The 16764-nt window shown below is 41.8% G+C and overlaps 1 protein-coding gene across 5 annotated transcripts in view; it reads right to left on the bottom strand.

The window, feature by feature from the left end:
- mpp7a (MAGUK p55 scaffold protein 7a) overlaps positions 1 to 16764 on the bottom strand; it is a 149106-nt gene that overhangs the window by 97686 nt on the left and 34656 nt on the right. For 3 of the 5 annotated variants that reach the window (XM_015354035.2, XM_015354036.2, XM_069191254.1), the window contains exons 2-3: positions 12850 to 12915; positions 2024 to 2193 (exon numbers count right to left, since the gene is read on the bottom strand). In XM_015354035.2, coding sequence (XP_015209521.1) covers positions 2024 to 2060 — 37 coding nt within the window. In that variant the 5' untranslated portion in view covers positions 2061 to 2193; positions 12850 to 12915. The remainder of the gene's footprint in view (positions 1 to 2023; positions 2194 to 12849; positions 12916 to 16764) is intronic. The other 2 variants (XM_069191257.1, XM_069191255.1) reach the window with 2 other exon arrangements.

Here is a 16764-nt window from a genome sequence, read left to right as displayed (position 1 = left end):
GGTACTATATACAGTATAAATGTATATTGCTGCTTTTAAGATGTCACAGGAATAAAGGGACATTTATGAATCCTTTAGGATTGAGTAATAAGAAGAAACACAGGCAGCCTGCACTGTGGCAAAACACCACTCTTATTTCCAGCTGAGTGTTGCCCTGCATATTTTCACAACTTATCACTGTTTACATTTCCACCATATTTACAGAAACTACAACAGTCTCCCATCCAGCTATTATTTAATAACAAGTTGGATGGTGAGACTGGCCTTGGATAGCATTAAACCTTGATTCCACCAGCAGGCAGGATTGAGAAAAAAAAAAGATGCATCCTGTAGAATAAGCCTGCTAAAAAAAAGTGCCACTAGAGGGGAAAAAAAAATTCCAGGCTTTAAATATGGTTACATTTGATTCATCAGCTTGACACAAACCAGCCTTGTGTTTGATACATGAGCATTATGTTCAACAGTTTGTTTCTTCCTACCAGTCACTACACAAGCTCAATATAATCCAGGTCAAAATTCCTGTTTTAAATACTTTTTTGTACTAGTCCAAAGCACAGAAAAAAAAATGTCTCTGTATTGTTTAACCCTCCATAATTTCAGCTACATTTCAATGGTGTAAATTACTCAATTGAATATGCCCAGCTGCCGGATACCCTTCTAGTTTTTAAAGCAGCCTTTATTTGATAATCAAAAACAAGAGATCTGCGACTGCTCACATGTTTTATTTGGAATACTCTCCGTGCCAGTAATTGCTTCAAATGAGTGTAATAGTAATTGATGGTCTGGGTTAATACTTTGACTGCATGAATTTCCACAGCAGTTACGTAATCGCTGCCAAAAAACAGATCCAAGAGCTAATACATTTCTTTCAATCCAGCAGTTTTTCTTTTTTTTTAAAAAATTAAATAAATGAAGACCGGGAATGACTGATGTACCCACAGCATGTATGAGAGGAAAAAACAACGAAATAATTTAAGGCTGCGATGTCTTCAACCGGCTATCTCTGAAGACACAAGTCATGTTCGGTTTTTCAAAGCACGCTCAGCCAGAGACAGGGAATTGGAAGAAAGAGTAGATGGAGGAGGTGGTAACAGGATTTGATGAGCAGTCACCAGACTGCAGTGTGCTAGCACAAACACCTTCGCTGAACATATCCTTTAACTCGGCCATTCTGTGCCTTTCTCTGCAGCTGTTTTCATTCTCGAACTCGTGTCTCTGGAAAAGTTTGTTTTAATTCCCCCCTCACATTCTTAACCATCTCTTTACAGAAATGGAAATATTCGAAAAGAAATAAGCGAAACACTTCAGCAGATCAAAATGCAAAACGATTCCAAGAGAATTTAGCTTCAGCTCTCTGGACAATGTGTGTACTGTTCAGTAGCTTCACCATTCTTCAGAGCCGCAAATTCAATCTGCTGTTCTTTGACTGCTGGTCTAAGAACTTGTGAAATAGCAATAAGACGATAATCAATTTAATAAAAAGAATAACCTTCAAGTGTCAAAAAGGAGCTAGAGACCCTTTGTGCTTGATTAACTAAGGTATCGAACACATACAAATTATTTCAAAGACTAATGATCATTAATCTGGAACTCCATAATAGAAAAAAAAACTTGAAAAATGTCCTTTTCTACTTGGGAACAAAATCAAATTCAGAGAGAAAGTAAACCGGCCCAGCTACTTGCTGATTCTGTTGCACCCTTTGCTGTCATTGTGCTGCTGTAGGCAAGAGATCTTCCCTTTAACAGAGAACTCCCCAGTGTGAGTACAAGGGTAGAACACCGAATCATCTGTCAGCGATCCCTCCACTTCATTGACAGCTTGTGCAAATCAAACCGATTTGCCGCACCTCGGTACCAAGCAGTGCCAAGACTTTTCCCGGCAGTTTTGCGAAACCTGAGCCCTCACCCAGGTTTCCGTCCCGAAAAGGACCGGGAAGCCTGGATGGGGTCTCGGATTCGGGATGAAAGCACCAATGTTCCCGGACACCTGCGTGGAGACATGAGGCTACAGAGTTCACTGTACCTGTGTCATTTCCAGGTCCCGTCGATAGCGCTGGCATTGCTCCTGCCTGTGGAATATCACACAGGAATGTCAGAGTAACACTGTATAGCCAGAACGCAGCAATCAATTTCAGTTCAAGCACACTCGGCCAAGCTGTCTTCGGAAAGATTTATGCCATTGGTGAAAGCTCCCTAGAAAGAACAAAAACATATTTTAACAATATGAGACAACAGAGCTCCTACTGTAGACAGCGAGCAACAGTAGCTCTGCTGTTATGAAGTCCTCAGCCGTTGCAGATGGACGCTGCCTGGTCTGGGCACAGCTTTTCCTGGGTCCAGCAAACAACAGCCGACAAAATAAAGACGGTTTCAAATCTGTCAAAAACGAAAACAAGCAGGAATAGGAAGAAACATGACATGACAAATAAGGCAGTATTTACTGCACTGGCAAAAGATTGGCTGCTGTCTCATCTTTATTCTCCACTGCTCTTACCTCAAAAGACAGTAATAATGTTGATCACATAAAAACCTTTAAGAAAATATTTTGCAGCACCACACACCTATAAAAATGAGGCACACGAAACATTCAATACAGAAAGGCACATATTAAACTACACACGGTATCCAAAATCGGATAAAATTCCGTCTCATCATTACTAGGTTTTAGAATATGTCTGAACAGAGCAATGGCTGCAGGAAGGTTGTACAGCAGTCCTGGAGTGACGCCACAGAACACTCTGTGCCCCATCAAACAGATCCCAGATTACAGAACCCACAAGAGTCCACAGCTCGTAAATCCCAATTTGTATGCCTGTCAAAAACAACAGAGCAAGTTTTCAAACAGTATAGGTAGCCAAATCTTTTAGGCAAAAGAATTTCAAAATCAGTCCTCAAATTAACTGGTAACAGGAGAGTGGTGCCAGGGCAGGTATTATGTGTACATGCAGTATGATTTAAGTTAAAACCCAAGCAGCCAAGTTCTGTATATGCTGCAGCCTGTTAAGTACATTTACAAGCGTACTGGCAACTATAGCTTGAAATAATCTATTCTTGATGACAGAAGAGCATGAACTAAATTCTCAGTGTCTGTCTCAGAGAAAGAGGAACTAAGTCGGATATATAGTGTAAATGGGCAAAATACACCCCAGTGATATAGCAAAAATACACAATATGAGCATCACCTTAAAACAGAGACTCTTTAACGGCATATGGGGAGGAGGAAATGAAAGAGGCCCCAAAACAGAATCCTGGGGGATACCAGAAAACTGGTAAGAAGGTAACTCAACACTAATTGGATGTGTAGTAGACTATTATATCAAGATATCCATGATAAAACTATTCAAGCAGAGAACAATGCAAGAAATAGCTAAGTATTTCTCCAGGGAACTTAAAAGGATGTTATGCTTTATCTTGTTCTAGCTCTGAGGGCTAACAGCAAAGGCTGTTTCTGCATTGTGCAAGGATCTAAAGCCTAATTCAAAAGATGCAACAAGCTCATTAGTAAAAAAAAATGGACAACTGAAGGGACCTCAACAATTATAAAAGAATTTCAATTTTTCTAACAAAACATAAAGGACACTGGTGTTAATGATAGTAGACATGGAGACTAAAAGAGCAGAAGAGAGCAAAAGAGAAGGAATGGGATCAACTGAATGCATGTTTTTACCAGCTCCTATGGTGAATGGAGTGTGTGGAGTTATAAATTATTGGATATAAGAAAATATTTTTATCAAAAAAAGTTAAAAATTAATCATCATAAAGCCAATACTAAAAATACCTTGTTGAATGAAAAATAAGTGTCTAAACATTCCTGCATCACAGCCATTCCTACAATGCATGAAACAGGGATCCCATATTATCTTCTAAATCATCATGCAAGTCTCCACGGAGCTCAGTGTTCACAAAGTTACACGAGATGAGTATTACCGTCCCCATACGGCAAATAGATGTGTTCAACGCTATAAATCTACGTGTAGAAAGAATGGGTTTAGGGGTATTTTCTAATAATACTCTTGTGTTCAAATCTCCTATTCAGCTCATGATTTAGCTCAATCTCAAAACACCAGAGCCTGGTTTAGTAACGGTGTTAACCCCAGTGTCCTGGCCATATTTCCCCCTGGCCTTTACCAATCATGGCCTACTAATAATCCCCATCCCTGAACTGGCTTCATCACTCTGTTCTCCACCCCACTGAGAGCTGGTGTGTGTGAGCAGACTGGAGCATCATCCAGATGGGGGCTGCACACTGGTGGTGGTGGGGATCCGCTGTATCTGTAAAGCGCTGAGTGGAGTGTCCAGAAAGTGATATATAAGTGTAAGATTTTTTTTTTATCAGGCCCACTCTGCACGACTAAAATGACCCCCTCCCCCCCCCCCCCCATGTTGAGCCACTCAGGAGCCCCAGAGCAGTTTGCAGTTTAAAGAGGCACGGAAAACCGGCAGACTTGCAGACCTCCAGCAGACCTGGAGATGAGAACCCCTGGCCTGCTGCATTTGGATACAAATAATTTTCCAGCAATTCCACAAATTTCACAAGAAGAGAAAGCAAAAAAAAACCTGAAAAGATTTAGTTATTTGGATGATGTCTTCATCCAAGCAGCGTTAAATAAGAAGCATCTATCCCTTGAAAAGCAATTATGCTGGGTGCTGGAAAAGACTGGGAATGCATGGGCTTTTCACTGACTTTTCACCTCTGTATTTCAGCCAAACCCCGCAGGTGGTGCTACTGTATTGTGTGGCTGGATGATGACTGCAGTCCTACCACAGTCCAGAGAGGCCCGGCGCCGCCTCTGTGTCACAGTGAGGCCTTCGTCCACACAGGAGAACGCAACTTTAAACAACTTAACACAGTATTTCACAACGAATAAGCTAAATTCAAATAATATTTTTGGGTATTATCCTTCTCCTCTAATGCCTGTGTTCATAGACAACACCACTTCACCACTCATTTTCTGATCCGTTTTTAGCCAGGCCCTTACGAAGCGTCCAAACAGCTGAACTCCCAAACAACAACTGGGAACTGACAGTTCACAGCCAGTTTCGTTACTGGGGGAATAGGAAAAAAAAAGCAAGCTCCCCATTTCTTCAAACATCCCCACATTTCACTGACTAGCTTTAAACCACTTGACAACCCTGGCAAGACATTTCAGTTTTGTGTGGAAAGGGGAACATGCGTACCGCGGGAAAGCCAGAACAATGTCAAAAGGACGACAAAAGCAGCAAAATTCGTCAAGAGTGGAGACCTCTGAATAGCGCATTTCACATTCCGAGGTTTCCACTCGTCCGATCGCCAGCGAATTTTGATGCGGTGAGCCTGTTTCGCTTCCGGATAGCGTGTGACGGACAGGGAATCAAGATTGGAAACAGGTAACGGTTTATTCCATGCTGAAAGGAAAAGAAGAGATGCAATTTCAGATGTCGAAACATTGCGTCTCTTTTCTTTTCCTTTCAGCATGAAATAAACCATTACATGTTCCTTCGCGGCCTATGTATGCCGAATGCAGCTCCCTACTGGGAATCAAGAAGCCTCAGACGAGCTTGACCAGCCCCCTTCTGCGACGGCCCCCAGGTGCTCAGTGCCAATCTCCCCTTCCTCGCCGCCGTTACCCCCTGCTTCTCCCGCCCCCGCTACCCAGACGCTGTCCGCGCCCCCCTCCCCTCTCCGCTACCCCTTCCTTCACCCCAGCGCATCCTCGTCAGGGTGCGTGGGGCCCCCGCCAAGACTCTCCCGTCCGTCAGCCGCGACTCCACTTCCAAGAAGGCTTCTCCACTGTAACGTCCAGGGTGCGGCCCGCCAGGAGGGCAGAGGCGTCTCCCAAGAGCCAGGGCAGTGAGAGGAGGAAAAGGCCGACATGCACCAGCCAAGCCTTAGTCCAGAGTTTTATTTTTTACAGCGTAACTCATTGAAAATCAGCCAGATTTCTTTAAGGGCTGGGTATGGTATGGGTATGTTCCTCCCTCCCCCCCACCTTTTTTATGAACTGCCTTTGAATTCGACGCCAATGAAGAGTGATGAGCCGCAGAGGCTAGTCGTGCCTAGCAGGAACCACTCGTGTGAAACCTCACTTTCAGGGCTGTACAGGCATTCAAACACATTTTCTTGTTCACTTAAAGTACACGAAGGCACTTTAACAGGTGCCCCGTTTAAAGACAGCCTTACCAAATTTCTCAGTTGTAACCATCCTGGTAGGATTTGAAAAACACTTTATGTAACACTGTGTCATTTTGGAGACATGTATTTTCTTACCGTTAAGTAAGAAAAAAAAGAAAACCGTCTGTTCTGAAGAATGCTACTCCTTTGACAATAGATGAAGAGCACCTTAGAGGTAGCAGCAATACCACGACTTGTCTTGTCATGGAATAATTCCCACTCTGTGTACAAAGACGCGAAGCCCACAGCATACCAGATACGTCATGACACTTATTAAATACGGGAGGGAACTGCTGTATGATTATCTAATTCGGCAAGGTCTAAGACTAACTGCTTTTTCCAAACTAGCTCCTTTATTACCCATGACAAGACGCACCATGTAAATTATTTCAAGGGCTATGACACTAGGTGTATAACTAATGGTTCCATCTGTTCATAGGTCACTATAAATTAGCCTACAGGAAACCGAGATCTTATTAGGGATTAGCTTCCTACAGTATTTATTGTGAAAGGCAGACTAAGAATAGGAGCTCACTAACCTATTTTAAGACAGTAATGGCTAACTGTGGTTCTTGAAATCCACTTCTTGTTTCCATTTCAAATTACCTTTACCCTATTTAATGAGGACGAATACAGTAATAATACAAAAACCTATTTGCATTTACACAGCACATTTAATTCCAAACTGCTTTACAAATAAGGGATCCACTTTGTCCACCACTGAAGTGCAGCACCCATCTGAGTGACACACAACAGGCACTATATACCAGCAGCCCCACCCCACAGCAGAACAGGCCAAATCATGCTTCAATTGCCATAATCAAAGGAAAATTTAGGTCGGACAGATTGTAGTAGAGAGTGGAATTCTGCTAACGGTGTAATGATGTATTTAATAAGCTCATTAAAGAGGACAGTACTGACTTCAGGTGAGCTCTTGTCTCAAGACAGCAGCCTCCGAAAGCACACAGTTCCCAGTCGCCCTACAGGGGCAATGGTTTAGTAAACTGGGTTAATAAGGATGAGCGCCCACTACTGGTCCACTAACACCACTAACAGCAGGCAAACAGATTTTCCTCGGCCATCTCCCATTCAAGTAAGTGACCAGGCCCAACCCTTAATCTAAGAACTGACTGAAAGGATAATCAAACAACCCTGTCCTGTTTTAATGGTCAAAAGATAAATTGATGATTTAAGAATCAACTATACAACCTGTTGGACTCTGGCTCCTGAAGACCAGCCAGCTATTAAATTTCAACTATAAGTTAAAAAGGGGACAAATGAATGACAGGTATGAAATAATGCAGCATGGGATCAATTTGTTTTAAATTCAAAAATACCAGCTGCTACATCACATCTTGAAAGGAATTACAAAATATTCCAAAGCTGAACTGCAATCCAAAAAAATCTTTCCATAAAAATCCAATCTAAAGCCAGGAACTTAACTGTCAGTATCAAGTGCACCTCAGATGTTTACAGTACCCGAAAGGCTTGAAACAACTGGTCTTAAAAATGTTTAAAAGGGGGGAAACCTTTGGAAGTAGTATTATTCCGTTTTGTGCCTTGCTTCTGTATATCACACAGTATCATATTTTAGAGGAATTTGCCATGTGGAAAACTCAACAGAAATGAAAGGTATGTTAGAATTTCCACCAGGCCCTTAGTCACCTATCAGCCTCCCAGGGTACTTTCGCCATCTACTGTTGTCAAGAGCAACTGCAATGAGGTTTTCTTCCACCCGTCTATGCTCAAACCATAACGAACCATTTAACCTGTGTGTTATGCAACACCATCTGTGGGACGCTGTGCAAGGAAAAATATTAGTTGGAATGAAAACGTCCCAACCGAAATCCCGGCTAGTGGAGTAGCTGCGGAAAATAAGGTCCGTTTTCTGACCACAAAATAAACATACTGCTGTCCAGTCTTAGAAACAAGACACGCGAGTCTAACAAATTATTTTGTAACATTTACCGCCGAGACAGATTGGCTCTAACCGGTACCCGGTGACCTATATACTGTAAGAGAGACCACGTCCGAGGGGGGGGAGATGTACCTAGATTTTTTTAAAGACATAGACTCTGATAACGTTTGCTGCCAGAATTATTAGTGCCACAAACACATCAACTGTTACTATTTCCCTTTGACTTCCAGAACTATCTGGTAGCACTTTGGTGTCCCAGAGACTGATGAATTCTAAAAATTAACGCTTTGCCAAGGGTGCAGAGCAGCGCCAATTCCCGCAACCGCCTATGCTGGCTTCCCGCTGCGCAACATGGCGGCAGGAACTAAATGGAGAAAGTGCGACACACCCTCACACGTTTTACGTATTGTAGCAACTGGCAGGGCCTTTGAAAGCGGAAAAATAATCTTGAGATAGTACGACTCCAGTTGATGTCTATCATATTCTTCGAGCTTGTCCGCACAGCAGAGTATCCTCGAGTTACTGCTAATAATGTGCTGAATTAACTAGTTTTGGCTACTAGCACCACCCTGCAATTACACAAAGGCTCCCAAGAGTCACGAAACGCTTTTCAATAAACACGATCTGTACAAAAGTGCAACATTGTAAGATAATTGTCCTGTTTTTATACGCGGTCCAGTACAGTTCTCCGAGTACGTACGAATCCTGTCCAGATACGTAGGATTTGATGTTGCTGGACCCGAGTATGAAATTAAAGATGCAACACCGCTAAAATCTATAAAGATGCTCGGGACATAAAGATCTGAAAAAACAGAACATACATTGCGAACAAAGAGTTTTAAAAGGTGGGACTTAAGTATAACAAATGTGAGAAAAACACTTTTAATAAAAACTGATGTGTTTTGGCGAAGGAATAGACGGGTGGCAATCTTTTAAAACAAACTTTTCTTAAAACACAATACTGTACTACAATGCGGCTCCACATTGCTGCATTAAATTAGAGACACTTTCAACGTTCACCCACAAGGTGGCACTACTACAACACTTTTACGGCGGCAATGACAGCTAAAATTGCTGAAGGCACTACCTTGTAGCGCCATCATTAAAAAAAAACTAAAATGGACTGAATGGCAAAAACTTTTGGGTTCCATCTATCGTTGATATTTCATTAAAGACAAATGTAAACTGTTTTATGTGTGAAACGGTATTCTGTGATCACAGTCTACTTTTTTCATTTGAACTACAGTTCAAGTCACTTTTTGAAGTATTATTAACTTTATAGATAACGCTAACGAAAGACTTTTTTGAGGTTTCATAGATACGTGCATAGATGCTTCAAACACTAATGAACAATATCAAGGAATGGAAACTTCTGTAATTCTACCCCTTCATTATTCTATATGAAGAACATTGTTTTTTTAAAAAACTGAACTTTTCTAAATCAGAGTGGTGTAAAAACGTGGATACATTCAACTTCAAAATAAGACATTTGACCTCGAGAGGACAAAACTGGTTTTCAGAACAATGAGTATTTTAAATCATATAGCTTTTAAAATTACTTTATTTCAAAAGCTTGCACCACAAAACATCTTCTTGACATTTGACATCTTCTGTGAATGGGCTTCTCCAAACAGCATATGTCTGACTTTCTCTGGTAGATCTTCTTTCTCTCTGTTGTTATTCCTCATTTAGTACCTCCATTAACCCAAGAGCATTATCAAGGCCTGCATTGTGATTATGTGACTAACCATACGGTTTCTGATTTCCAGATATGGCTAATTCAGATGCATAATAAAACAGAAAAAAAGAGACCAAGTGTAAATGACACACTTATAACCAATCATGTAAACTCTCAAAAGCAAGGTCATTTCACAAGAGACCAATACTGATTTTCAGGTACTCCGGTTTCACAAAAACACATTGTAGCACACCTCCTTTGCAGAGAGAATGATGATGTCACTGTACACACACATCTCGAAACACTAGAAGATACCTTGTCAATTGCCTTTCCAATAAAACCTCAGGGACTATACGCATAATGCCAGCCATAACTTACACTGTTTTGAGAATCTGAACAACGCTATCCAGCCACACTGAAGCAGATGACTTAGCTTTGTTCAAGCAACAGCTGATCAGTAATAACATGATGATCTCAAGGTCAGTTATTCGAGGTAAGCTCTGATTAGGTATTAAGAAATGACTGATCAGTTACACATGATAGGTCAGTTATTAAGCAAGAGTTGATCAGTTATTATCCAGCCAGCAGCCATATCACTCTGCAACTCACTGAAGCTAAGCAGGTGTGAGCCTGGTCAGTACCTGGATGGGAGACCTCCTGGGAAAAACTAAGGTTGCTGCTGGAAGAGGTGTTAGTGGGGCCAGCAGGGGGCGCTCACCCTGTGGTCCATGTGGGTCCTAATGCCCCAGTATAGTGACGGGGACACTATACTGTAAACAGGCGCCGTCCTTCGGATGAGACGTAAAACTGAGGTCCTGACTCTCTGTGGTAATTAAAAATCCCAGGGCGTTCCTTGAAAAGAGTAGGGGTGTAACCCTTGCGTTCTGGCCAAATATCCCATTGCCCCTTACTAATCACAGCCTCCTAATAAGCCCCATCTATGAATTGGCTTCATTACTCTGCTATCCTCCTCACTAATAGCTGATGTGTGGTGAGGTTTCTGGCGTTCTGGCGCACGAAGGCTGCTGTTGCATCATCCAGGTGGGGCTGCACATTGGTGGTGGTGGAGGGGAGTCCCCATTACCTGTAAAGCGCTTTGAGTGGAGTGTCCAGAAAAGCGCTATACTGTATAAGTGTAAGCAATTATTATTATTATTATTATTATTATTATTAAAAAATGGTTGATATACAAGCCTCAGATCAGTTAAGAAACAGCTGTTCATTTGTAAAAGATGGGCTCAGATCAGTTATCTATTAACTACCAAACGGGCTAGACAAACCGGATGGAATCCTCGTGTTTGTTAACTCTTCCTGGCTTTTACCCACCTACATTTTAATCCAGGTGCATATTTCTTTATCCACCTTAAAGCTCTACAGTAATGTGCTTTTTGCTCAGTGTCCCTTCTGTCTGCTTTCATAGGCAGATTCTCTGTATCTTACACAAAGAGACATGCCATTGAGAACACGTGCAGAATAAGGAGAGGAAAAACAACAAGATGCGTCTAAATCTCAGAGAAAACCTGCAGGATAATTATTGCAGGAACATAAAATCTTAATATTAAATTGAGAGGCAAAAAAATGTGAGGGGAACCCGACCTAGCAGCCAAAACATATTTCAGAAGCTTCTGGAAATGCAGAAAATTTGGGAGCAAGTCTTTCACACCATAGTGTTTCTAGAACTGAAACCAAAGGTCATGGCCTCTTGTACTAACAAGTGGTCTTGAAATATTAATTATTATTATTAAATAAGACACAACAATAATACTTAAAAGGAGTACCCAATTTATATTAATCTGCTCTACAAAGCACAACGAATGAGAGAATGTCTAAAACACAGAAATCTGCTTTACAAACTAAAATCATTTTAGGGAGGTGAATCCACACGCTTTCAAAATAAATGCGTTATTGGAAAATTGTGAACCAGAAAAAATATCTTACTGTGTGATGACAGCACTGCAGCGGAGAGGAGGAAAAGAGGTTTCGTTGATTTTGGAAAATTAAAACTAAGATAGAGCTGTTTACAAAAGTATTTTCCAATCACAATCATTTCTGCCTTGAGTGCACATTTTTGTCATTGTTAAATAAGTAATGGCGAATGACATGGAAAAAAAACAAGAACAGGGCTGGGAAATAATGTTTTACGCATCCACCTCTCCAGATTATATTAAGCATTGTTAGACTACAATAAAAGAGAAAAACAGCTGATAATAAATACTGTTATTAATTATTTAAATATTTGTTTTCAAAGTGTGGAAGTATTCCTTCATAATTATTTTTAACCACTTCTTTTGCATTTGCCAGTCATTTTGAAACAACTAACAACTCCTGTGACCACTAGACACGAGATAACTTGCTCTTCTGACGAGCATTTAAATTAAATTAAACATTTGCCCTGCCTGAAGTCCCATAGTCAGCCCTGACTGCAGGAGTGCTGTATCTCACTTTGACATCCCAGCTCTTACTGCTGTGACAAGATGGCCCTTGTTAACGAATCCTAACTCTGCCCGAGCTCAGGATGACCAGTTCCGTGCCTGTATGTAATGGACCGGGACATGAAAACACGTGGCTACAATTTGGCTACAAAGCTACAATTTGAAATACTTTTTTTTCTGCACGTGGTACAGTGGTTAGCATTGCTGTCTTGTAGCCACAGGGCTCTGGGTTCAATTCCGGACCTGGGGTGGTATCTGCAGGAGGCTCGTATGTTTCCCCACATTCGCGTGGGTTTCCTCCAGGTGCTCTGGTTTCGTCCCACAGTCCAAAGGGATACTGGCATGTGAATTGGATTCTGGGAAAATTGCCCCTGGCGTGAGTGTGTGCGTGTCCTGCGATAGACTGGCGTCCTGTCCAGGGTGTACCCCGCCTTGTGGCCATTGCTTGTCAGAACAGGTTCTGCACCTTCACAACCCTGAAGTGGATGAATCGGTTAGAAAACAGATGGATGAATTTTTCTCCGTTATCTCCCATAAGAGAGAACAATGACGTGACATGACCCAGGCTTGAACTTGTGACACCTGGGCCATACACCTCAACCTGCACAAGGCGTCCTGACTGTCCCTGAATGAAGAGCGAGTCCATCGACTGTCGTTGGGGTTCACTCACCATTTCAAAGCTATAATTCTCTCAACAAATCTTCCAGACATCATGCTCAGCATCCAGCAGAGCCTCCTGAGGAAGACAAGAAGAGGGAAAATGGCTTTCAGGTCTGCTTCAGTATTTGCAGTTAGGACCTATTACAATCCTTCCACTCCTAACTCCTGGGCTCGGGTAACTTCCCCCTAAAGCACGACACCATGAGGGAATTTACGATGATGCTTGCAGTAGGTACTCTTACTGTATGTACAGTATAAATAACCCTCTGAAGAGAAACAATACAGAATAATGATGCTCAAATTCCAAATGACTACAAAGTTCTGCCTGGGATTGATCTTCTCTTTTAGAAAAGATATTAGACTATTTGTACTCCTCTTTTAGAAGAGTACAAATAGTCTAATACATTAATATACTGGAAACACTAAATACATTTGAAGTTCTTTGACCTTTTATTTTTTAAATATTACACAATGGGAGGGTGCAGTGGCTCTGTGGCTCAGGATCTGTGCCTGTGGCTGGAAGGTTGCCGGTTTGTATCCCGCAGCCGGCAGAGGAATCCTACTCCCTTGGGCCTCTGAGCAAGGCCCTTAACCCCAACTGCTCCAGGGGTGCCCTACAAATAGCCGACCCTGTGGTTTGACCCCAAGCGTCTCTCCCTGTCTGTGTCTCTCATGGAGAGCAAGTTGGGGTGTGCCAAAAGACAAATTCCTAATACAAGAAATTGTATATGACCAATAAAGTGATCTTATCTTAAAGTGATCTTATATGTACACTGACACATGAGAACAAAATAAGATGTACTTATTCATTAAAACAAAAAACATAAATGACAACTTTCTGTATGAAAAAAATTAACAACAAAAGTGAGAGGGATATGTTTAAAAACCAGATTTAAAGCTCCCAAAAAAATCAAAACTCTGCAATAGAACTCACTAACAAATGCCAAATGCAAATGCCAACAGAACTAGTTTACATAAAACAGCCCATTAGCAAAACAGAAATTTCTAAGGACTTACAATTTGATGTTGGAATTACCCGTCTTCAGTGAGAGTCAGAATAAACATGCTTTAATCTTTTAATGGGTCTAAAAACAAAACCCCGGGGGCTAAAGGAAAACAAATCCCAAGATGTGTTTAAATAAATCCCAAAAAAGAAATAAGGTGTTTAGATAGCACACACAACAATATATGGTCTGCACCTTTGTGAATATACGTATAGATAACCCTAGATGCAGCAGACTTCAGTATACAAACACAATATAAACAAACATAGATGCAAAATACAGGAGACAGATACAAATGAACAACTCACATGTGCTGAATAAATAAAATTCCACATTTTTCATCTTTTTAATTCCACAGAGCTGGGCAAGCAAAGGGGTGTGAACACACCTACAGGACCTCTCTGGTGGTTTTGCCAGTTGACACTATGAACAGACGTCCAGCCCCCTGAAGACGCCAACCCCTTGCTTCAGCTCCTTGCCAAGTACTTTGTTATTCAAAGCAACGAGTACAAGGGAATAAAACAGCCTGAACTACATCCTGCAGGTCCAGAAAACCATCCATTTCCCAAGCGAAGAAACACTGCAGAGCTTTGTACAAAGGGAAAGTTTCACTGCTTGAAAACAAGCCTTTATTGGGCTTCGAAACGTTACAATACCAATGCGTCACCTTTGTCTACTGAGGCGTTTTTTTCCCCCAATTCAATTTCTACGCTGGATTGGACAATATGAAAAAGCTTCCCTTATTGTTATTACAAAGCCTCATTAAATAGAAAGCATTAAACAAATGTCTTTAGTGCAACACATTTAATGGAATATAAAAATTAATCTTATATATATTGTATTACATGTGAAGAGATTACTTTTAGCCCAGCTACTCGGCTCGCATCAAATGATAACTGAAAGGTTTAACAGACCTCTATCTGTCTGAGGGTCTGTCTATTGTTACAGTATACCCTTTTTGTGGAGAAGCAGGTACTGACAGTAATGCTTGTCCTTGGCCTAATATCATTCGAAATACCATGTTGCTGGGTAACCATTTTGTTAAGAGCTTCCCTTAATCAGTGCTTGAATGTAGTCTGATTTTAACAAAGAAGTTAAATTCATTGCTCGTTGAAGGTAAAAAGCACTGCCTATACCAACAAAAGTCAAGTGCCGGAACTGCATAATTCCACAACAGAAGCAACACACAGCGCAGTGCAGGTTGTGTCAGGTGGCTGCTCACACAAGTGGCACATTTGCAGAGTGTGCTCGTGAGTCAAGAACTTTTCAGAATGACATGCTCTCTCAGTACTGTGTGTAACTGCCTCCGCTTCAAGCACAACAGGGTTTCTTTAAGGGTTCAAAATGCCAAGGTTAACGGGTCCCACTCCCCTTCCAGGAAAACTGCAGTGGTGTAAGAAAAAAAAATCTAACAGGACACAGCAACAGTGTCATATCCGATCCATGAAGGAACAGTTAACAGTTTATTCCATGCTGAAAGGAAAACAGACATAATGACAGCTGTGGAGTCGTCTTCTTCGTGTTTGGCTTGGTTCATTATCACCGTCATTCACACCTGAAGAAGGCTCCACAGCTGAAACATTTTTTCTTTTCTTTTTCCTTCCAGCAGGTAATAAACCTTTACCTGTTCCCTTGCAGCCTGCACATGCTGGCCCAGCTACCTGCTCAAAGCAGATCAGATACATGCCTGGGTGACGTCTTCTGGTGCAGTGCTTGTGAACAGGCTAGGCATTTATGGAACCAACCACGACTTGCACAGCGAAGAAGAATTTTCTATTTGTTATGTCTGGATAAGGAATCACCCACCTGCTTAAATCATGAGAAAGAACTCAAAAATGAGAACGATGAAGAAGCAAGCAAAACCAACAAAGAATTCGTACAATAACAGCTGAAAGGAGACAGCCAGGCTAAACTACGCCGCCCAGTCCATTTTCTCAAGATGCGAGTGCTATCAGTACACACTGGACACACAATTGCTGCAAAACCATCAGAAAAAAAAGACCCTCTTTCTGGGCCTACATTGCTCTCAGGAACAAGTGATAGAGCAGATCCTTCATTTGGTCTGATCTGAGTGTACATAAAGTGAAGTGTGTAAAATAAGGAATAGAAGTATGCACAGTGTCCAAAAATACTTATAAAGTGCTGCAATGTAATGAACACCACTGTTTTAACATCCAGACGAGAGAAAAAGTGCATCGTTTCACCAAGTACTATTCACTACAGAAGTGAATTTATGGGCCTGAATTGCATAGGCCGCGTGACTGACGGGAAAGGGATACAGCAAGAGGAGGAAGGCTGCTTAAGAGCGTGGAGGTGACAGCGGTTGACCTCGTTTAGTAGGAGCACAGAGTGACCCCAGCCGAGTACGCAGGGCTTCTGGAGCGCAAGGTGGCTGATACGATGCAGTTTTCGGGATCAGGTTACAAAGAAGTGCACAGGAGCGGCGGCTCTGTTTAGCCCGTCTCCAGCGCAGCGGCAGGAATTCGTTCAGAATTTGGGATTGTTCTGGGAAGAGGATTAGGTATGCACGGAGTGATTTGCTTTTAAGGTCGACCTAATCAGGGGAGAAAAAAAAAGGTTTGGTCTTAATCCTGTTAAGAATCTCTCCTCATTAATAATTCAGTTAAAACGGACATAAAACCTAAATTCTCGGCCCAGACGCTGCTCCTGTCCTTTAATCATTACCATTTCAATTGTTCGGGGGGGGGGGGTTATATGAATAGACCCTCTTCTTCGTCACGACTGGCTCTGGAACAGCACAGCATGTAAGAACAGGGGCTCAGCGCAAGTCTGCAGCTAAGCTCAACAAACCACGCCTCTGGGCTGTTTGTCTGTAGTGTTGGTTTACTTCACAGCGGGAGACTGAGCTAGACCGCAACAGGACAGCTTTATTCATCCGACGCTGCAGGGTCTGAAGAATT

Source organism: Lepisosteus oculatus, chromosome 6 (assembly GCF_040954835.1).
Source record: "Lepisosteus oculatus isolate fLepOcu1 chromosome 6, fLepOcu1.hap2, whole genome shotgun sequence".
Taxonomy (NCBI): domain Eukaryota; kingdom Metazoa; phylum Chordata; class Actinopteri; order Semionotiformes; family Lepisosteidae; genus Lepisosteus; species Lepisosteus oculatus.
Note: the sequence above shows the minus strand (reverse complement) of the source record. Positions and strands in the feature narration are given on the sequence as shown.